The 23,291-nt window shown below is 40.9% G+C and overlaps 2 protein-coding genes and 1 pseudogene across 2 annotated transcripts; 1 reads left to right on the top strand and 2 right to left on the bottom strand.

Annotated features, from left to right (window-relative positions):
- Positions 1 to 4,342, bottom strand: LOC104415592 (annotated as a pseudogene).
- On the bottom strand, positions 4,270 to 5,387 carry LOC120285864 (nuclear transport factor 2B-like). Its single transcript, XM_039299056.1, has 2 exons — positions 5,011 to 5,387; positions 4,270 to 4,697 (listed from the first exon to the last, which is right to left on the bottom strand). The coding sequence occupies exons 1-2, from the start codon at positions 5,332 to 5,334 to the stop codon at positions 4,482 to 4,484; spliced, it is 540 nt and encodes a 179-aa protein (XP_039154990.1). The 5' UTR covers positions 5,335 to 5,387; the 3' UTR covers positions 4,270 to 4,481.
- A 6,831-nt stretch (positions 5,388 to 12,218) lies between these two features.
- Positions 12,219 to 14,596, top strand: LOC104415591 (E3 ubiquitin-protein ligase At1g63170). The gene is given in 5 exon segments (XM_039299065.1): positions 12,219 to 12,870; positions 12,872 to 13,029; positions 13,195 to 13,314; positions 13,403 to 13,694; positions 13,954 to 14,596. Coding segments are annotated over 5 exon segments (1,254 nt in total). The 5' UTR covers positions 12,219 to 12,366; the 3' UTR covers positions 14,134 to 14,596.
- Positions 14,597 to 23,291: the final 8,695 nt, after the last annotated feature.

The raw sequence follows: 23,291 nt of genomic DNA on the forward strand, positions 1-23,291 counted from the left end.
GAAAAAGCACAAGCACCTGATTAAGCAACCATCTTACATTGAGATTCCTTATAATTTAAATCATCCATCCTTACAATAGGTTTCGGAAAACCGATGCAATTGAACCTTCTTTGGATGAGAAACATGGGAATATGCAACAGCAAGGTGTAGGATGATACGCCCACAACTCAAAAGTCACGTACCACGAGAGAGCTTCTAGACGATCCAGACCACCATCAATTCGTGCTTTAGGCAACCTCTCGGGGCAAGTAAACTTTGAATTCCACGAATCACTCTGACTCTGGTTGGTTCCATTACTGACAAAAAGGAGGGATTTACTCCGCAGAACAAACTCCTTGACACCGTCACAAATTACCTCAGCAGAAGATGTTGTCACAAATCAGAACACTGGAAATTCGGCATCCTTGGGTATGTAAAATGGAAGCAACTCACGAGGAAAAGTTAAACTGAATTCGTAGGAGTTTAAAAATGACGTAATCATTCTAGAATGTGATTTTAAGAAAGGAACACGAACATCTCAAAAACCTTTTGACCGCTTCCTCTTTAATATACACAAATTGACTCAAAATGTTTTTTAACAGACAAAACAGAAGCTTTCTATGGCAAGGGATCTATTTGGTCAAAAAAACTTCCAGAGTCTCCTTCACGTTTTGAATGTGCTGATACATACAGTAGGGAAAGAAAGTGGGAGAAAAGCTGACGTCGTATTTTCATAAACGGATGGACTACGAGGACAGATCACAGAAACTCAGTATAGAAGGCAGCAGAAACTTTAATCAAACAAGTCATAAATCTCCCCATGAATAGCTGTTTTAGAGATGGTATCGAGCGCCCCAACCCCCCCAATCCACCACCGCCACATTTGAAGTTGCAAAGCTAGAAAGGAATTATTGGACAGGTTTTAGAAGGTCTAAACACAATTTCCGATGGTTCTAAATTGCTATATCCTGTCCACTAAGCATGTGACTCTTGTAAGAACTATCGACCCTGCTCTGTTTTTATTGGCAGGAAGCCAGGAACAAATTGTTGTAGAATAAAGTGTAGAACCATACCTGTATCGATACCTCACTCGGCAAAGTGTATCAACTTAATACTGAAACAGAAAAGAGAGGGAAAAAGAAGTGCATTTAAATGGCAGCTTTGTTGCATGGTGGACTAGTTAAATTGGCACAGGCACTAATGTATAGTCAAGTAGGAGAAAAAACGAGAAAAGAAAAAAATGACAAAGGACGCTTAAAGCAAGCAAGACACTGCTCCAACTCTTTGAAGGGAACACAGGACAGGATGCATCAAGCATTGGAAGGCACAAGCACTTACCAGTAAAACTAAGAGAGAAAGGTTATCATAGTCAAACAGGAAACAAAACGTTATTGATCCTCATAGTATGGTGGTGTTGATCGAACACAGAGTTCATCGCCGTCCTTGTTATCATCATCCTCATCCTCATTGGCATCAACCCGATTACTTGGATGACGTTGTGAAAAACCATTTCCATCTACACAAGAAAAGAATGAAGAGAATCGCTTCAACTACTAACAAACTGCATGAACTTACTTATGATGCGCTAATTAGTGTTATGTAAGTGACAACCTTGTTCAGTACCTTTGCCTCCAAAAACATTTAGAACCACTGACAAATGACGTGATCCAAGCAGACTAATTGAATCGATACTGAGAAGCCCAAGAAAGGCATATGAACTCAGTCTTCCAGAAATAGGTACTTGCACAGGTATGTGCAATGCATCCTCAGGGTTCACAGTCGAGTAAGAAGCGGAAAATAGTTTTGCTCCACCTTGTCTATGGTATCAGGTGGACAGTCGCACTAAATCGTGGAAAAACAGAAATGCTTACAGGTTTGGTAGGACATACATGGATTTCTGCCAAAACTTTTTCCTTCTTGATGCTTGAATAAAGAGTAAAATTTGGCAAGATCCCAAGATAAAGTCGCGCAATCAACTGGCCTAAGCCAAATGCTTTCTTGCAAAGCAGCATTTACAGTAGGGAAATAGGCAATTGAGAAAGTAGCAACTCTACTAAAAAAATATTTGTAAGAGAGCAAGATAATTCGACCTAGAGATAAAGATGATGTTCATCATACATACAAACTGAGAGCAAGATTGAGAGATGAAGAATTTGGACCAGTTTGGGTGTTTCCTTCAGCTGATGCAGCTTTTGATTTTTGAATAGTGCCGATCCTTTCTTCCCGATTGACCACCAGCCCTTAGGATCCTTTCTTCCGGAACTTGCCTTCCGTCAGAACCACTCACACTTCTTGCAGCACTTCCTGCCCAGAGTTAGTAAACCACTTAAATTTTAATTCCCAACAGATACACCTTCCTGTTGACTTCCAAAAACAAAGTATCTTACTGATGGCATACGCAGCATTTCATTTTAGAGCAAAGCAAAGTCAATTGCCTTGCCATCATTGAGATGATAGTACTACAAGCTACAAGGATCACTCACCTGAGAGTTTAGATTTGATGGAATCTCGGAAGCGCTTGTTCTATTCCTCTCTGGCTGTTCTCCAGAAGCTTCCGCAGTATCAGCCTGGCCCGGCATTCCATTTGCCGAAGGTGCAGTATTACTTTCATGTAATTGGGATGTGAGCATGGTGGCCGCTACAAGCGTAGCATCAAAATTGGAAGAGGGCCCGTCATCGATGCGAATTTAGGGGCCATCAAAATAGGCCTGTTGCATAAAAACATTCAGTTGTATCAAGTTCTTTATTCTTTTCTATTTTGCGTATAGCAGAGATGTTGCACTTGAAACCACGAATTTAGTACCAAAAAAGAAAAGCCAAAAGACATACATTAACCGTCGAGTTTATTTTTTGCACTGATGTTCTTAGCTGGCATACTTTACTAGCATCTTGCATCAAACTTAATAATTAATACGTTTATCATCCGAACTTAAACTTAAACCATTGTTATCCAAACTTGATTTGAAGGTTCACTATATACTATCCACCAAATTTTCAACGGTAGTCTCTTGTTTTTTGACATTTAGTCAGAACTAAAATTGTCATCAGCCTTTACGAGTGTGATTGTGAAGCCATGCATTAGCATGTATTGAATCTCTGAGCAACTAGCAATCATGCATCTATTAAAAAGCAGTTATGCACTGATTGCGTGAAAACTACTCGTTGCATCTGAACTACTTGCATATACAAAATTGAAGTGAAGCATGGAAAGAAAGGTAAGAGTCAAAAGAGCATCCAGAATTTAATTACTCGCCAGCCTTCTCAAAGCGCAAATGAATGTCCACTTCACATCCCTCACAGAATGCAAGAAATGCCTGGATTTCCATGAGATGGACGGAGTTTAAATACTATCATGTTCACTGGAAAACACAAGGAAAAACTTCGACATAAAAGATGGTCCTGGATGTGACTCCAGTAGCATTCCAGCAAGTAGGTGGACTCATTTTAGGACTCATTTTTAAGGAAATGGAGACAAGTTTGAAAGTGAAGTCATACGTTCAAGAACTTTCAGCTGCATTAATGACCCAAATGTCTTGATAGATAATATAATGAAAACGAATCAGATGGAACACCTTCAACTCTTTGACGGCAAAAGTCACGTCTACTGGGTTGCCATTATGAGCATACTGCACAAACTCTTCCGCAGGATCGATCCACAGCTGAGTGTGCAGCAAAGAGTCGTTCTCTGCAGCCAGAATCTGAACCATGATATTCTTCTCCATATTCGATTGAAAGGAAAAAGTTAATCTCTACCTTTGGTAGGATCAACGTAGCTTCTAAACTCGACAGCTTTCCCATCAAATTCACTTGCAGCATCAGAAGGATCGGAGTTGCGTTCCGTTGCAATGATAGTAATTTCCTGAAGGGATGACTGAAAATTTGCAAGCAGTCTATTCAGATCACGAGGCCTCACTACAAAAATTGCTTGGGTAGATAATTGTTGTATGTCGGGGTCAACATTGCAAGTAATCCAGTATGTTTTCTTAATGTCAACATCACCTATGCATGAACAAAAACTCACAGTTGGCACGGTGAGATAAACGTGTATCTCGGCATGTTGCAGCTTCTTATCACATCTATGCAGGTTTGAGAGGTGCTGGCCTCCGATTTATATTACATTTAGATAACGAATTGCGTCAATAGGTTTTGCCCCTATGGCCAGGCTTGACAGCCTGTCATGATTTGCTTAAACACTCAAAACAACACATGGTTAAGATGACACGGGGACAATAGTTTGCTACACTTTTAAGCGCGGAAGTGAGAGAGGGAGAGGGAGTGGAGGCATAGATCGAGAAGAGGACAAGATAAGCCAGTTCAATTACAATTCCACCAGCACTGATGACCAGTTCAAGTTGAATTCCATACATATATATATATATATACACACACATAGATAGAAATACGTTTTAACCACGACCACAACTTGCAATCAAACAGTACTGCATTCATACATTGAAAATAAAACAGAGACTAGAATGATCAGACTGAAGCCTAAGGATGATTCATTCTCCCGCCTTGGCAGACATGGGCAGTGCCGAGACAGATGCTGGCGATGTCGAGGTGGCCATGGGCAGTGCCGAGACAGATGCTGGTGCCGGTGCTGAGGCGGACATTGGTGGTGCTGCCGACGAGATCCAAATCTTGTTGAGATCAAAGGGCCTCCAAATTTGTGTTCCTACGTAAAAGCCTCCCTGTGGTGTTGGCATCAGATGGAACGTCTGAAAAGGCAAAGAATCAGGGTCGGACTCTCAGAATTTATGCGCAGGAGGATTGATTAATCGATTAATCAATTGATCGATAGAGAAATTGCAGACGGTCGACAAGAAATAATGACTTAGAAAAAGGTTAAATTGATTTAGCTTTTTTTCTTAAACAACTTCATCATCGGAGCAACAATTCAACAACTCCTCTCCATTAAGCTACAGACAGACGAATAGTCTCTGCTAACAGTGGATTGGATAGGATGGATAAGGGGATCAACCAAGGTGGTGGTGGGTGATGTTAATTCAATAGAGGGAGAAAGAGAGAGACCTGGTTTGTAAGGACGGCGTGCGCCTTGTCCTTGGTGCCGCCTACCCACGTCTGGCCGCAGACAAAGACGAGCATACTGCCGGGTGTGCAGTGGCGCAAGCAGTTGAAGTCGGCGATTTCGTGGTGGCACTCCGGAATGGAGGTAAGTTTGGCGAGGATAGCCTCCTTGCCCTTGATATGCTGGTCTTCGAAGGCCAGCACCGACTCTTCCCGGAACAGATTGACCAAATCCGCCCGGTTCGCGTCGAACGTCCTGTAGTAGTTCTCCATGAACTGCTTCGCCTTCCCTATCAGATCCTTGTCTTCTGACTTGATGGTCGACATCTCTTCCTCCTCCTCCTCGCTTTGTGCACGCGATTCAGACGGTAACCCCAAGAAGAAAAACCCTAACGCTATATATATATATATCGGGTCAACGGACGGATCAGGTTTCGGGTCGGGTCGGTTATATATATAAATCCCCGACAAACCCGACAATTCCTTATGGAAAACAAAACCGCTGGAAACCCTAAAATCCCCCCACCTCCCCTCCAAGAACGCTATGATGGCCGCCTTTTTTGGCGTCAATACTACTTCGCCTTCCACTCCAGCCGCCCATTCCTGCTACTCTATTATTGCCCCACATCGAGGATTTGATTTCGACGGCCAAGCTGCCAACTTGAAAGGAAATGAAGACAGCATCCTTGCAAGCTTATTATCAAAAATAGGCATATACAGGATTAACAAAGAAAAACATGTGTAGCGATTCATACTTGCACCAAGGTTTCGAAAATACGGAGACATTCCTTTTTTTTTTTTTAAGTCTCCGTATTTGTTCCATCATTTCGAAACCGTGCTGCAAGTATGAGCTGTTTTTCTTTGTTAATCTTTTATATGCCTATTCTTGATAATAAGCTTATGTGAAAGATAGATTGTCTAACCAATTATTTGCCGATTCTGTATCGGGGTTTGTGTTAGAGGAGGACGTTGCTGGAGATAACAGAGCTGTTGATGCCATCCTGATTGTCTTGCATTCGCCGATCACGGTCAGGGAGACCTTGACAGGTCCAATTGTCAATGCAGAAGGCACTCGGCATATCTGTAATGTCATCCTTATCATCGGTGTCTATTAACCTTCCTCACTAGGAGACAAGACATCGACCCAAATTTCCAACTCGTCTTTTCTTGGATCGTTCCTATGCTTGGATGTGTAGTGACTGGCCTGAGCCGATTATGATTGCCTGGGACCTAATGTTGTACTTCGCTCCGGTTCATCGTGAATTGAAGGATTGGCTTTTCCGATGTGGTGATGTGGTCGATTTGCTCGGGAACCTTCCAATGCGGGCTCGGATATGAACCTCTAGTATTACCCTGAACAACTATTACGTAATAGCAGAATAAATTATGATGATGATTACAATGCTTTGTGGCGCAATGTGGTTGTATGTTGGGGTCAACATTGCAAGTAATCCAGTATGTTTTCTTAATGCCTGCATGCAAAGGACAACATCACCTATGCATGAACAAAAACTCACAGTTGGCACGGTGAGATAAACATGTATCTCTGCATGGTGCAGCTTCTTATCACATTTATGCAGGTTTGACAGGTGCTGGCCTCCGATTTATATTACATTTAGATAACATACTGAACAGTATGCAGTTTGCTTGACTGAGTCACAAAGACTTAAAATGTTAAGTGGCCAAGAAAAATTAAACAAAAGTGGTAGACATTGGAATCTAATTCAAATGGGAGCTAATTAGACAATTCGATGATTGCACGACTTAATATCGCGCATCAAGTAAGCTTATCCTGAATTTCAGGATATTGTCCTACATCGATTTCGCCAAATTATTACATCTAACTTATTTTTTTGAGAAAAAAAGTTAGATTACCAAAGCATCAATTCCATGGGATTCCTATCCCCTTTGCGGTCGTTTCACTTATTTCCTTTTATCAAGTCTATTTTTCCTCTTTGGGTGCACTTCTCATGGTTTTAAGACAAAATTAATAGAGCTACATCTACCACCACCGCCGGGCCACCAATCTTTCCGTAGACGAGATACGAGATCGGACAGGATAATTCCTACTCACCGACATTAGACAACCCTCAAATGGATGAACCGGCATTGAATAGAGCCGACGATTGGGGTATTTTTCTGCTTCTAGGGTTTGTGTGTGGAAATCGAACTTACTTAAATTGTGAAGATGTTTAAACCAATTCCAATTTGTGAAAGATGTTTATGAGAAATCAAACTTACTTAAATTGTGAAGATGTTTAAACCAATTCGAATTTGTGAAAAACACGTATACATCAGCGTTCAAAGCCCCCCTCAAACTTACTCGAGATATTTCTATTAATCAAGATAATATATATAATGATTTCCCAAAAATAGTCATAAAACTTATTATAAGGATACCAATTCAATCTAAAATTTTTCAATTTGGTTAATTTAGTCCTAACCTTTTATTAAGATTTGTCAATAGTTTATTCGAGCAATTTAAATGACGATCACTAAAACGACAATAGGTGGTTGTTAGCCAAAATTGACCGAAATGGCTACGTTAATAAATCTTCACAAGTTTAGAATTGAATTAATAAATTGAAATATTTTGATTGAATTTGCATTTATATATTAAGTTTGAGACTTAAAAAAAAAAAATCTCATGTGCATTGGTGGAGAATCCGAATGCGGTGTCAAATGAAATGTTTGATACGCATGCTGTGTTTTTTTTTTTTTTTTTTTGATGAACATACGCATGCTGGGTTAAGCTGTATAAGGACGTGTAAACCAAAGTCCGTACATCATATCTGGAAAGATTTCGATCGGTTAAGGACAAATACCCAGTTATTATCCCACATGGGAAATCCGCCAGCGCGCGGCGGCAAGTCAATGATCTCATCTCAAGGATTGGCCGCCGAGGTGGCCAGAGCAGCACCTCACATTTGGCTTTTGTAGAAGAAGAATAAAAGCGCTTTTCTTTTTGGTATATCTAATGATGATGATGATGATATTATTATTATTATTATTATTGATCTAATTTTCACGCACTCAATATAATATTCACCCATACCACGAGGACATGTAGAGGACCGCATGCACATACGTAAGGTATTCATTTATTTATTTAAGGGTTTCCACGTCGTCTCTTCCTTTTTCTCCTTTTCTTTTTTCATTTGTATATTCCTTAGAAATTAGCAGCCCCTTTAGAAGAAGCCTCTATTCGAGGGGAAGAAAAGGTCGTCTCGGACTCCCCCATCTTTGAGGTTCCACCAAAATGACCATTAATTCAGGTTTTAAATTCAAAGAGATTATCTCAGGAAACAACTCCTAACAAAAAAATAAATAAATTGGTCTATACCATGGTTTTGATAATTCAAACAAGAATGTTTGTTTAAGGGAGAACCATCATTTCAACGAGTTGCTTATTAAACTCTCTTTTGAACTTATCAAGGAATCAAACTGAATTTCAGATGATGACAACAAGAGCATGTGTAGGTGCATGGTGCTTGCATGTATCTTTGTGATATATGGGACATTGGGTCATTTGCATGAAAAAGGTGTAGCTGCTTCTTACTTTCTTAGTTTGCTATTGAAAGCACACGGAAATCGAAAACCATGGAGAAGTCTATCAAGTTACTAAACTTGCTTAATCTGTAGAGCACGGCACTGGAGTTAGGCGCATCGTCGATCTTGAATTTCAACGTGTTGTTTATTAAACTCTCTTTTGAACTTATCGTGGAATCAAACTGAATTTCAGATGATAGCATCAAGAACATGTGCAGGTCGCCACGCTTGCGTGTATATTCGCGACATATGGAAATGGAAATCAAAATAGGGCCACTTGCATGGAAAAAGTTGGAATTGCTTTTTACTTTCTTAGTTGGCTATTGAAAGCACACGGAAATTGAAAACTATGGAGAAGTCTATCAAGTGACTAACCTTGATTAATTTGTAGAGTTAGGCGTACCGTCGGTCTTGAATTTTCCATATGCATCGTGATGGGGGGCATAGATAAGGGCTTTGCCTAGTAGAGAGGGGTGCGCACGCTAAATTTGCAGCATTAAGCTAAAACATTCCCCTGTGGGTGATCTATAGTCTGCTGACGCTAGACGCCCTTCTTTTTTCTTTTTCTTTTTCTTTTTGGGTGTGAAATTTAAAAAAAAAAAAAGGGTAAAACTTATTAGAAACAATGATTATCAAGTTGGAATGTAGAAATCATGTTCAGTGTATAGTTACTGTGATTTAATATTTGCTTCTTTTCGTCTCTAATTTGCTAATAACTTGACATCCCTTCTATAGTTAAAAAGGATTGTGATAGTTGCGGACGAAGACTTTTGCATTACATTGTTTAGGCTGTTTTTTCACATGCATTGCTTGTCACTATATAGTAATGATCTGTTAAAATGAGCAATAAACTTATATCTTAACCCATATTTGATAAGTTGAGTTATTGTATGGATTAGTTATATTTAGTAAATGGATTTAAAATAGCAAAGTCTAAAATAATATGGATATCAAACAAACTCACAGTTTACTTAAACCAATTCACATCTATGACTCTCTCTCTCACCCTCACCGATCTCGCAATCACTCACTCCACATTCTTACCTCAGTTTGCATATGAGTTTTCCTATATTAGGTAGAACATGAAAGCGCTTTAACCATATGAATTAGGTTAGACAGAAAAACGTCGGGTCATTATGAGTCGCTAAATTGGTATTGCATAAAAATAAGTCAAAACAACTTAAATTGGCCAAATTAGGTCAAACTATTTTTCACTCAACCCAAACCCAACCTAATCCACCCATTTCACGAGTCTCTATAATACTAAGTATTAGGTTTTTATCTCTTGTTTCCAACTATACAATTTTTTTTTCTAAAGTATTAAAGCTCGTGGGTCAAAGTTCTAATCCTAACCCCAACACAGACTTTTCTTCACGCGTACTTCGATTTTTGGCATGCCCACATTTGTCTACCTTTCCCATTCTTGTTGTCATAGAATCCTCATCATGTCCTAAATTGAGGAATGGATTAGACTGAAGAAGTAATTTCGTAGGGAAGTCGACTCATGCCGTTTGTTGAGAAGATCGCCTCAAAGTAAATGGATTGATTCGCTTGGAGGAAATTAATGTGCAGTTGTCGGTGCGTTTAACATTTTTTTTTAAATATCATTTGTATTGAATGACTAAAAGATATTTTTATTTTGCTACACAAATATTTAAAAATAAATGGTTATCGATAAAGAAATTACTTTGTATTGACTAATTATTTCATAAATAAGCAATTATTTTTAAAATATATATATTTTCAGATTATTTATTTTCACAAAACAAACGGACTTTGCGTAAATGTTCGATTGATGCTATTGGTGTTTCTTTTCAATTCAATCGTCACGATAGCAATCTGACTAGATCTTTTAAAAGTCTACAATTCGTTTGCTTTCACGCTAGGATTTATATTTCCTTAAAAGACATTGAAACCACATAGCTATATCTCTCTTGCATACATGCTCTTGGGACCACTATAGTTAATGTCTAGATGCAAAGTTGCTTTGGTCACCCCTCCCAACCCATTTTAATCTAAAATAAAATATCAACAGAAAGGATAATAACTCACTCAGCAAATATCCGAACTTTTTTTCCATCTTATTATCAAATATCTAAACTTTTTATTTATTTGATCAAGTACCTCAATTATTCAAATTTAACTCAATATAAGATCTCTAGTGAATAAATTGTCATATCATGTGATTAAGCCCATGTGACTCGCTTAATTAGTAAAAGTTAAGCTATCTCCATTTTGATGTCAATTCATGAGGAAAGAGAGAAAGAGAATGTTACTCGGACGACGGTAGCAATCCAATATGCCTCTGGCATCATTTCAAAAAGTCCCATCATGTATGCAATCAAAAGTCGAGAAAATATTGGGTGGTCCGGGACCTCCACGTCAGCGTGGTCCCCGGCCACTCACGAGGCGCCATGTGGAGGGGTGGGCCCCACTTGGCGTATTCCGCTTCTGCCTTCTTCCCCTCTCCCGACGCCCTCTCTCCTCTCTGCTCCTCGACTCAGGCTTCTTTCACTCTCCTCTCTCTTCTCACTCTCTCCCAAATAACTCGGCTGGTGACTCGGCTCGGCTCGGCTGGCAGAAGAAAGGACGGGTAATAAATGCGCAACGCTCCCGCTTAAATTTTCTCTCTCTCACTTGAATTTTCTAGGTTTTGTCTCTCTTTCGTGGAAGAGCACACATACAACGAGCTGCACTTACTTCCTCTCGTTTCTCTCTCGCCGCATCCCACTCCCTCCGCCTCCGCCTCTCCAAAAGCCTCGCCGGTCATCTACCTCGGCACGTCGCCTCCTCCAAGAGCCCCGCCGCCGCAGTTGGTTCCTCGAACCTTCGCCTCCGACTGTTTCCAACGCGGAGATCGAGTTTGTGCTCGCGTTGGTCTCTCGACAACTTCTGCCCTCCGTCCGGTTGCCTCCCTCCGACGAACTCGTCGTCAACTCCGACTCCGAGCTGCCGCCGCCACCGCCGATGGCGTCCTCCGTCTCTGGCATATGCTTGTCCTCCCACTCCCTCAGGCCGAAGACGCCGCTGGCCTCCGCCGCGAAGCCGTCGGCCTCCGACAGGAGGGAGGCGGCCTTGATCTCGTTCCGAGCGGCGCCAGGCTCCCCGCCATCGACCGGGTGTTGTCCCTGTCGCTGGCCCGAACGGTCGCAAGGGAGATCTCGGTGGACCTGGGCAGGGCCGACGGCACGGCGAAGAAGGAGAGGCGCGGGCTAGAGGGCTGGAGATTCCCGCTCGCTGTGGACGAGGTACGTGGACTGGCTACACCAGCACCGGAGCTAGGGCTTTTCCTTGGACGTGAGCCTGAATCGGGTTCACGGACGAGTTCGTGGAGGAGATAGAGCCTCGGTTCCAGGCCGCGTTCAAGGCGATGGAGGAGCTGGGGAAGGGCGCGATCGCGAACCTAGCCTGACGAGGGCCGCATGGTCGGGCACTACTGGTTGAGGAAGTCGGAACTCGCGCCGGCCCGATTCCAAGCGCAGATTGAGAGCACGCTTGACGCCGTCTGCAATTTCGCTGTTCTTCTTTGATTGCTGTTTCCTGAGTTTAATGAGCTCGTGGTAATGATTCTAATGATATCTATTGCTCCTATTCTAGAGGATTCTTAGAAGAGAAGCTTGACGATCGGTTTATTTGTTGACATTTGCCGAATGTCAAGTGTCAGGAGTCCTATTGAAAGATGATAAAATTTTCATATGTTTTTGGAGCTATTATTCATTGGAGCAAGTTCAATAAGACAGGAAGCTCGTGACTTTTAACTTACAATGTTGGACACTCCTGCCGTATAGGTTTGTCTTTCGGTCGACTTAGATGGATGTTGGAGCTCCCGAACGACATAGAGATAGTCAGATAGATCGGTATCCTTTGCTAATGGAACAAGTGGAGAGTAGTAGTGGTCATCAGCACGTAATTGATGTACAGAGAAATGGGGACGCCTCATTGACAGCATCTCATGGTGATCAGCAACGCAGGGTAGACTTGACAGAGAATGAGGATGGACTTTCGCCTAGCATGCCAGCCCCTGCGGATCAAACAACTATAAATTCATCAAACAGATTGAACTCCGTGAATTCCTCTAGCACGAGGAGTGATGATTACCACCAGCATCGAACAAGTCCATTGAATTATGGACTATGGATTTCGGTGGAGCTAGTTGTCACCGTGGGTCAAATTATAGCATCCATAGTGGTTTTGTCATTGTCAAGACATGAAAATCCAGAGGCTCCACTATTTGCATGGGTTGTAGGTTATGTGGCAACGTTGCCTATTCTTTACCGGGTGTTATCATTCGGCAACCGTGGTAGTGATCGCAGTCCGTCGATCCCATTGAGGGACTTCTCATGGCAGTCAATCAGAGCCTAGATCTTATACAGCTATCTCTGTCACACAGTCCACAGATGAGGGCAATCAACATTCTGAAGAATCGGCATCATGGAATGGCCAAATTGCAGACACTCTTGAGTTCACGGTAAAGTTCAATTGTTTCTTATGCTGCTCATGGATGATGATTGCTTCTCATCTATTCAAATTGAATTTCAATTTGCATGTTGTGGGATTATTGGCATCATTCAGAATAACCTAGTCTGTACAATCTATGATAGATGGAATCAACAGCTAATTTCGTTTTTGCAGAATTAGTGGGCTGGTGGACCATTTCAAGATGGCCTTAGACTGTTTTTTTGCTGTATGGTTTGTTGTTGGCAATGTGTGGATTTTTGGAGGTCACTCTTCACCTTCTGATGCTCTGAAACTGTATAGGTACCAATTTATAGGGACACTGTTCTGTTCTGTCTATACATGTAAGTGCTGTGCTTGATGAAATATATGTGTTGTGGCCCTTTTGCAGGTTATGTATAGTATTTCTAACTTTTAGCTGTATTGGATATGCCATGCCTTCTATACTATGTGCAACAATTTGTTGCTGCCTACCTTGCATAATGTCTGTTCTGGGCATCCGAGAAGACTTTTCGCAGACAAGAGGAGCCACCTCAGAATCCATCAATGCTCTTCCTATCTACAAATTCAAGGTGAAGCAAGACTTAAATGCTGACGGCGAGGAATTTAACACAGGAGGAAGTGAAGGCGGGGTCTTGGCTCCAGGGACAGAAAAGGAGCGTTTCTTGTTGGGAGAAGACGCGGTAAGCATAAAACCCACTTATGTCCTCCCATTCCAATTCTGGAGTTCAAGCACCTTCCTGCTGAATTTTGACCTATAACGTAGGGCTAGCATTTGATTTTGCGTCCTAAAAGAAAGGCCTCGCCTCACATATGCTTATATGTTCCTTAACATGGTGAAACTATCATGATAGCAGCAAGTGGCAAATGCTTACTATCGGCAGCTAGGCATGATATTTATCTTCAAGCAGACAAAGTGATGTTGCCATTGTATTTGTGCAGGTTTGCTGTGTTTGCTTGTCAAGATATGCAGATAACGATGAACTAAAAGAGCTACCTTGTCACCATGTCTTCCACGTTGAGTGCATTGATAAATGGTTAAAGATCAATGCTTCATGCCACCTCTGTAAAAGTGAGATTAGCGAGAGCAGTGGGCTTTCGAAATCTGACAGAGACGGCTAGAACTGAGGACGAGTTTCAAGTAGCTCAAGAATTTGCATAAGGGAGCTGCCCATGAATGTGCCAACTACAATGTTTGCTCATCGGACTTACGATGAAACAGGGCCTCTTCGCAGAGACGTGTATTGACTTGGCACAGGTAGCAAGAGGTTATATCTGCAAAGAGGTTCTCTTGCGACGCATCGGATGATTTACCATTGCTACACTACACTATGGAGAAGTGAATCTCTTGCTTGGGAGTGGTCCCACCTTCTCAGGACATGTAAATGTGAGGTCGAAGTTGGATGCTCGGCTCATACACCGGGTCCCGTGAAACGATCTGGGGGTGCTGCAATGGCAAAGGAATCTTTGCGCACAGATCCTATCTCAGGATAATGGTAATGATGTATATAGCTTGTTCGAAAATACAGCACATGGTGTATTTAATCACGTAAATTGCGATAAACTGTAACTATTCATCGTGTCATGTTCTCCTATTTTGGAGCCCTAGAGTGGGCATGCTTAAGATAAATGGAGGACCTCAGTACTATTGCTGTTACAGACAGTTACCCAAGGCTGATCAAGAAATAGCTAGCATAGTGCGTAATCAAAGTTGTAGCAATATGCTAAAAAATTGCTGATATTTGCAGAGAACAACTTAGTTTTTATCTTTCCGCACCATACATCACAAGATATGAGAGAGCATTGTGCACGTGGTCGGTTTGGGACTCATAGAAAAGAAGAAAAATGGCTTTTTCTTGAACTTACATATTTCGTGCCATTCATGTTACTATTCTGGTTGTGGTCTAAGAAGGAGATGAGGCTACATAATTTCATCCTTCTTATTTTGGTGCAAAACAGCAAAAATGGCATACCATTATTTTCGCATTTTCTAAATTTATTTTCAGAGTTTCAGACAACTTAAAAGCAGGAGAAATTGCCAAAGGCCTCAAAGAGATAATTTCTTCGAAGCTTGTAAGAGGGAAAACTAGAAGAAAGAAAAAGAAAATGAAACGTTTTCCCTACAACCTAGGGAAATTTCCGTACCAGAAAAAAGATCAAGTCCAGCAAAACATATGGCTCCTCTCCAACAACCCATTAGGAGACCACTTGTCTTCATCCATTTCATTAGTGATACGAAAAAACCAAAGAAGATAAATTAGGAGGTTCATATTAGCAAGGATAACATAGAGCCAAGGCCCGAATCACTCACTTGCGTACTTTAACCAAAAATAGAAAACTGTCATGACCTGAAACTAGAAAACGAAGAACAAAAACCAACCCAGGAGAGTATGTCTTATTGATGCAAAATCTATCATTTGTAACATCTCATTCCAAAATTTTTCACAGGACGCAATGTTTATACAAAGGAAAAACAATGGTGGACATAAACAAGGTAAGTACAACATGTCTCCGGAAGTAAGTTTGCAGAGGCCACTTGTTCTTAAGGCTGACGAACCATCCGTTCTCGAAAATTTCTCCTGTGGCTCCACCTCAGGGATCTCCTATAGATTGTAAAACTAACAATGCAAAAAGGGAAACCTTAGTTTAATGCATATTCCCATGGAGCCCGCCACCTTTTCTCATTCATGCCCACAGACACACAGGCTATGAATCCGACCGGAAACGAAAGTGGAGGAAGATTATACACAATTAGCAAAACAAATTCCAAGATGAGAGGGAGAGGGAGGCCAAAAAGAACAGAAGCAAATGCCAATCCAATAAAGCGACAGAATGGCCATGAACTGGAAAAGGCCCTATGAATGATACTTCCCCAGTGGTTGAACGAACTATCTCCCAAGCAGCTGTGAACTAACTCTCATGCATACCGATGAATGTACAATTACATTGCCCAAAATGAGCTTTCAACTCCACTTGTTAGATAGAGAGAGGTCCTTAAAAGCTTCCAGTTTTCCATTTGGCGCAAGAGAATCCATATGCTTATGCCACCCGCAGGAGGGTTGAGTCCATTTTCAGGATTATGAGAAATCTGGTTGTACGAGGACTTTAGAACTGCAGAACTGCAACTTCCTTCAAAATACGTGGAGTGCAGGAAGTATTCGGCACAACGTAATTTCCATCCTGTTGAAGATGTATTTTACAAGTGTCAGAGACACCATCTCAAAAGTCAAATCTAGCTTTATCCAATCATAATATCCCATCTTTGTATTCAGTAAAATGAGTAAGCCAATAAGGAAGTAGGGATAGAAGAATGGTCATCAGTAACGAAATTCACTGATGAGATCCCTCCCTGACTCTCACACCCCAACACACACCCACCCAGCCACCCACTTGCTACCCTATACTGCTGCTACTCCAATTATTCCAACAGATACTCCACATTTTAAGCATAACTTTAACCAAAAACAGTTGATGAGATCAAAACTTACTTGACGCAACATCCGTATCAACTACTACTGAGGAGAGTAGCTTGTGAACCGCAATACAATCCTTGAGTTTCCATTCCTTAACTGATCCGAGTGCTCCATTTCTATGCAACATAACGTGGACATGCTCAACAGATTATCAAGGGGATGGCAGCGTAAAACAGTCCAAAACAAATGAAATGAAGATGGTAGACCTTCGTTGCACCAAACAGTACCTTTGCACCAAGTTGTTGCTTGAATCCTCAATTAATTTCACAGCCTTGCCCTTATTGCTGGGTTCCAAAAGATACAGCAATTCTGCAGCAGCTGCCCTGTGCATCAAGGAATCTGCACACACAATAAAAAAAGACCAAGCACACTTAGAACATGTTATAACACACGTGAGAAAATTGTCTGATGTTGAGGATACCTTTATGCTTATCGAGGAATGACTCATTTGCCTCTAAAAGAGACTTCCCATGCAAATGACTGCAAGATGAACAATTGTATGTGTTAAAAGACTGTCATATTGAAAAAAACAAACAAGAAAGATATAGCAAGTCCAAAAGACAGGTTGTAAAGAACCTGATTTTTTGGTCGTTCAGCTTCTAATACAGTGCAAATGAGTTTCTCAGAGTCAGTAGCTGGGGCAGCCATGGAACTAACTACGTGGAAAAACTTTAACTGCAGCAAAAAGCACCCATCAGGAACAACACCGAGCCGTCAAAGTCTAGCAACCGGGGAAACAATATAGACCACCACTGAAAAGAGTTGAGGAAAAAGCAGCAGCAACACAGATCAACATACTATGACTTGCATCAAAATTTACAGACACCCAAAAGATGCGACAAATATATCAACAGCTCAACCCAAGGAGTTAAGAGGACATATGAGAATGATAAAATATCTCGAGTGCAAACTAGAGAGAAACTAACCAGGCACCTATGTGTGTCAGGGCTTTCCGCGTCCAACCAGAGCAGCTGCTTCACTGTCTGGGTTTATGAAAAGAGCATCATATAAAGATGCATATATTAAAATGGAGTTAAGTAGAAAATTAAATTGCAAGCAGCACGTATATAGGAAAAAGAAACAGAACATTTATCAGCTCGTCATTAAGTTACTCCGAACAATATGTTTCAAGAAGTTTCAAGAGTAAGAAAGTCACTGGACAAAAAAGAAGAAGAAGCAAAGTAACCCCAGGCAAAATTACTTGAAAGGCAAGCAAAGTTTTCCGCTTTCTCATATTTACTTCAAACGGAAGAATGTATGTTTCCAAAGAATCAGGTGAGCTCCTTTGAAGCCGCTTCAAGTACTTTGTTGCCTCTGATAGTGGATCCTCGACCTACCACCACATATACATAATGGAATCCAGGTCACAGCAGCAACTATTAATAAAAAGGAAGTTACATAATATGTGAAGCCAAAAAGAAGATTGCGCAGGAATATTACATACACTAATTTATCAGGAAGAAGCTGCTCATTGGTACATATCATGCTCTCTCTAGAAACGATAAAGCACATTTTTTGGCGAAAGGAATGTAATCACCAATTCCAATATTAAAATGGGCAGGCATTTGCATATATGACAGAACGCAGGGAACTATAGACTCTCTTACCACACGGAGAGCAACAACGACCGAAATTCCAGAACTGACCTTACCGCTGACCACATCGGCAGCAAATTGCAGACGGCGTCAAGCGTGCTCTCAATCCAGCGTCAATGAGATGCTGTCAATGAGGCGTCCCCATTTCTCTGTACATCAATTACGTGCTGATGACCACTACTACTCTCCACTTGTTCCATTAGCAAAGGATACCGATCTATCTGACTATCTCTATGTCGTTCGGGAGCTCCAACATCCATCTAAGTCGACCGAAAGACAAACCTATACGGCAGGAGTGTCCAACATTGTAAGTTAAAAGTCACGAGCTTCCTGTCTTATTGAACTTGCTCCAATGAATAATAGCTCCAAAAACATATGAAAATTTTATCATCTTTCAACAGAACTCCTGACACTTGACATTCGGCAAATGTCAACAAATAAACCGATCGTCAAGCTTCTCTTCTAAGAATCCTCTAGAATAGGAGCAATAGATATCATTAGAATCATTACCACGAGCTCATTAAACTCAGGAAACAGCAATCAAAGAAGAACAGCGAAATTGCAGACGGCGTCAAGCGTGCTCTCAATCTACGCCTGGAATCGGGCCGGCGCGAGTTCCGACTTCCTCAACCAGTAGTGCCCGACCATGCGGCCCTCGTCTGGGCTAGGTTCGCAATCGCGCCCTTCCCCAGCTCCTCCATCGCCTTGAACGCAGCCTGGAACCGAGGCTCTATCTCCTCCACGAACTCGTCCGTGAACCCGATTCAGGCTCACATCCAAGGAAAAGCCCTAGCTCTGGTGCTGGTGTAGCCAATCCACGTACCTCGTCCACAGCGAGCGGGAATCTCCAACCCTCTAGCCCGCGCCTCTCCTTCTTCGCCGCGCCGTCGGCCCTGCCCAGGTCCACCGAGATCTCCCTTGCGACCGTTCGGGCCAACGACAGGGACAACACCCGGTCGATGGCGAGGAGCCTGGCGCCGCTCGGAACGAGATCAAGGCCGCCTCCCTCCTGTCGGAGGCCGACGGCTTCGCGGCGGAGGCCAGCGGCGTCTTCGGCCTGAGGGAGTGGGAGGACAAGCAGATGCCAGAGACAGAGGACGCCATCGGCGGTGGCGGCGGCAGCTCGGAGTCGGAGTTGACGATGAGTTCGTCGGAGGGAGGCAACCGGACGGAGGGCAGAAGTTGTCGAGAGACCAACGCGAGCACAAACTCGATCTCCGCGTTGGAAACAGTCGGAGGCGAAGGTTCGAGGAACCAACTGCGACTGGCGGGGCTCTTGGAGGAGGCGACGTGCCAGAGGTAGATGACCGGCGAGGCTTTTTGGAGAGGCGGAGGCGGAGGGAGTGGGATGCGCTGAGAGAGAAACAGAGGAAGTAAGTGCAGCTCGTTGTCTGTGTGCTCTTCCACGAAAGAGAGACAAAACCTAGAAAATTCAAGTGAGAGAGAGAAAATTTAAGCGGGAGCGTTGCGCATTTATTACCCGTCCTTTCTTCTGCCAGCCGAGCCGAGCCGAGTCACCAGCTGAGTTATTTGGGAGAGAGTGAGAAGAGAGAGGAGAGAGAAAGAAGCCTGAGTCGAGGAGCAGAGAGGAGAGAGGGCGTCGGGAGAGGGGAAGAAGGAGAAGCGGAATACGCCAAGTGGGGCCCACCCTCCACATGGCGCCTCGTGAGTGGCCGGGGACCACGCTGACGTGGAGGTCCCGGACCACCCAATATTTTCTCGTGGTTTGTCGTTTGTTTCGAGTATGACAGGTGAAATTAAACGGGCCGGCCTATTTTTAGCATGATGAGCTTCATCTTGATTGGTCAGCTGTATTTAGGGCAAATGCAAAAATCGAATAAATTAGGCCCCTTACACATATCTTTTGTCGACCCCGACTATTTCGTCGAGATCAACCATCGAAAACTAAGATGATTCACATTAACATAAGACGTGTATAATTTTAATTGAACGTCTTACGTGGGTGATTCACATGTAGCGTTTTCCGTTTTTATGTATCATTTAAACTGTTTATAAAATTTTAAACGTAAGTGAACGTATCGAACAAATTATATAATGATGGGAAATAATATCGTCCCACGGAGATTGATGATAAATAATCTAATTAAATACTAAAAATAGACTAATTCTATAAATTGATCAAAATAGAATTGAAAATAAATTAAGACTAAAAATCTTAAAAGCAAAATTTGGACTAAATAAGTAAATCAATTAGATAAATATGTTAAAGCATCTAATTTCACAATAACTATTAGATATGAATTTCAGATACATGAACGATATTAAACATGTGATAGTGGAATTTTATAATCTATTAGTTATCATATCTCTAAATATAACAAACCTACGTAGTTTATTAATTCATTATATGTTTTTGTAAATTTAAATAAATATAAGTGCATTATAATTTATGAATATTTCCGATTTACAATGAGTTTTTTGGATCACCTTATTATCGAAAACTATACAAATAACGCAGTATATCTCTATCCACATTTAACTCATGGTCATTTATTATAAGGAGCAATGGCATATTATTACATGCACATTAGATCATTCAAGTGGTGACTAGTCACTCAAAAAATTAGACACAATAATATATAACTTATACATGCATTCACATTATTATGGCAAACAAAAGAAAATTAAAACATAGCAGAAAAAGAAACAAAAATATGAATTAAACCCAGCATCTTGAATCAAAGAATAAAAATTTTGTTACCACTTTTGTCTTGTTTTCAAAATACTTGAAAAAATTCTAGAATAATGAAAACGATCTAAAATAAAAATAAAATCAAGAATAACCTTATTTGATATCCATCTTATAATGCTTTCTGATTTGAATTCTTGATTTTTGCCATTATTTTCCTTATATTCTCCATATCTCATTATACTGCATATATAAGGAAAATTTAAATAATTAAAAGGAAATCCAAATATTATCTCATAAGTATTACATTATTTGTTGACTAAAATAGGTGAACTGACTCTATTTTTTGCATAAAATTAGGGGGTAAATCAGAGGATCTTGGATTTGATGTATGTCTTTCAAGGTTTGCAAATAAAATTAGGGAACAAAACCAAAAATTCCATGATTTGATATTATCTTCCAATGCTTTCTAATTGGAATTCCTAATTTTTTCCATTTTTTTTTTATCTTCTCCATATTTCATTATGCTACATAAATAAGGACAATTTGAATAATTAGAAAGAAATCCAAATATTTTCTCATAAATATTATATTATTTATTTCCTAAAATAAGTAAAATAACTCTATTTCTACAGGGTTATCATAAACGTATAGGATTGAAAGTCAAATCAACAAATTGAATTTGAATTAATAAAATGATAACATTAGACATTTTTATATAATTTAGGAGTTATAAAGATTTTATTGAATAGATTAAAATTTAATAATAATATTACATATCGAATTAAAGTTCAGAGATTATACTGAATAAATACAAATTTAAGCAGGACGTTCGGGGCAAAGTTAAGCCCAAAGTTCAGAGTCAACAGCGTCCTCTTCTGCTGAACTCGTTAGCATGTGTGCTGGATTCGCTGAATGTGCTAGCCCCACTCCTTTCTCTAGCTTTGTTTCTGTGTCTCCCACTATTTTCTTTACTTTTTAAACTCTTTATAGGGGCCCTCGCATTCACTTCTGCATCAGTGCATGGCCTGTTCTCGTTCTAAAATTTTGGAACCTAGAGTTATAGGGCCGGATATTAATCATTGGGAAACCGATCACTCCTGTTGAGTATACTTCCTGTCCACTCGGAAGTGATTTGACGGGCATTTCTGGCTGGATAGATATTCCTGCTTTACAAACTCTCTCTCTCTCTCTCTCTCTCTCTCAATGACGCAGCAGACCAGAAACCTTCAAGAACGTTGGTCGATCCAGTTCTAATCCGATCCATCTTTCTTTTCCGGCCGCAAGAATTCAGTCCAGCTTATCAACAAGCTTCTTCTTCGGATTGCTTGGCAATGTCACCACCGGCCTAGTCTATCTCGCTCCCGTGTATGCTAGAGCCGATGAGCCATGACCTTCGATTTGCTTTTTGATTTTTCATAGCGAGATAGTATCGTCCATATTGACACCAGTATGAATCTCTCTCCCTTTTTTGTTTCTTTTTGTAGGAAAACATTTTGGCACATCCTGAAGCGGAGATCAACCGAGGAGTTCGAGAGCATCCCGTACGTGTTCAAGTTGCTCAACACCTACTTCTAGACTTACTACGGGATTGTGAAGCCCGACAGCGTCGTCGTCGCAACCGTCAATGGCTTCGGCGTTGTGCTCGAGATCATCTTTGTTGCCATCTTCCTCCTCTACGCTCCCCCCATAATGAGAGTACGATTGATTGTGATTTCCAAAAATTACTATTCTGTAGGTTACTTTCTTTCTCGAAAAGAAATATAATTTAGATCCGATCAAATCATGTCGCCCCAAATATAACTTAGACTAATTTGAGAATAGAACGTAATATTATTAATCTATTGATCGATGAATAAAAGCTCTTGAAACATTGATGCAATCTTATCTCGTGCATAGATCCACCATAATCCAAATTACTCTTAGTTAGTTTTTTTTTTTCTAAATTACTCTTAGTTAACACGTACATTTCTTTCATGAAGAAAATAATTGCAGTATGTCAAAAATGCAGAAGAGAACTGCAATACTTGCGATCACCTGCGATGTGATGTTCCCAGCAGCCGCAATCTTGGTGACTCAGGGTGCGTTTGGTTCAACTTTTGGGAAAAGCCTTTGAGGTAATGCAAAGACCTTTAGCCTAAAGGGGTTTGGTAAAATGCAAAAACCGTTTGGTAAACTGTAATTCAAAAATGCCTTGGAAAGTGGCTTTGGGGAAATGTTGTTTGGTAAACATATATTTGGAAAGTCATTTACTATGACCAATTTAAGTTTTTTTTTTCATTTTTTTTTTTTTTAAATTGAAGAAAAAACAATGGTTGTAACTTTTATATTTGCGTGTTAAGAATAACGTATTAAAGACATTAACAAATTTATAAACCAAAAAATACATTAAGGTAGATTTTTCGCAATTAAAAAGAAAGTAATTTTATTATAATAAGCATGGCCACATATATTTTGAGGAAAAAAAAAATGTTATCCTTAAATATTTCATGCACATTCTTGGACGATTCCAAGTGATAGCAACCGCCAACATTCTCATGTCATCATCTAACAGGAAACGGA

This window comes from Eucalyptus grandis, chromosome 8 (genome assembly GCF_016545825.1).
Source record: "Eucalyptus grandis isolate ANBG69807.140 chromosome 8, ASM1654582v1, whole genome shotgun sequence".
NCBI lineage: Eukaryota > Viridiplantae > Streptophyta > Magnoliopsida > Myrtales > Myrtaceae > Eucalyptus > Eucalyptus grandis.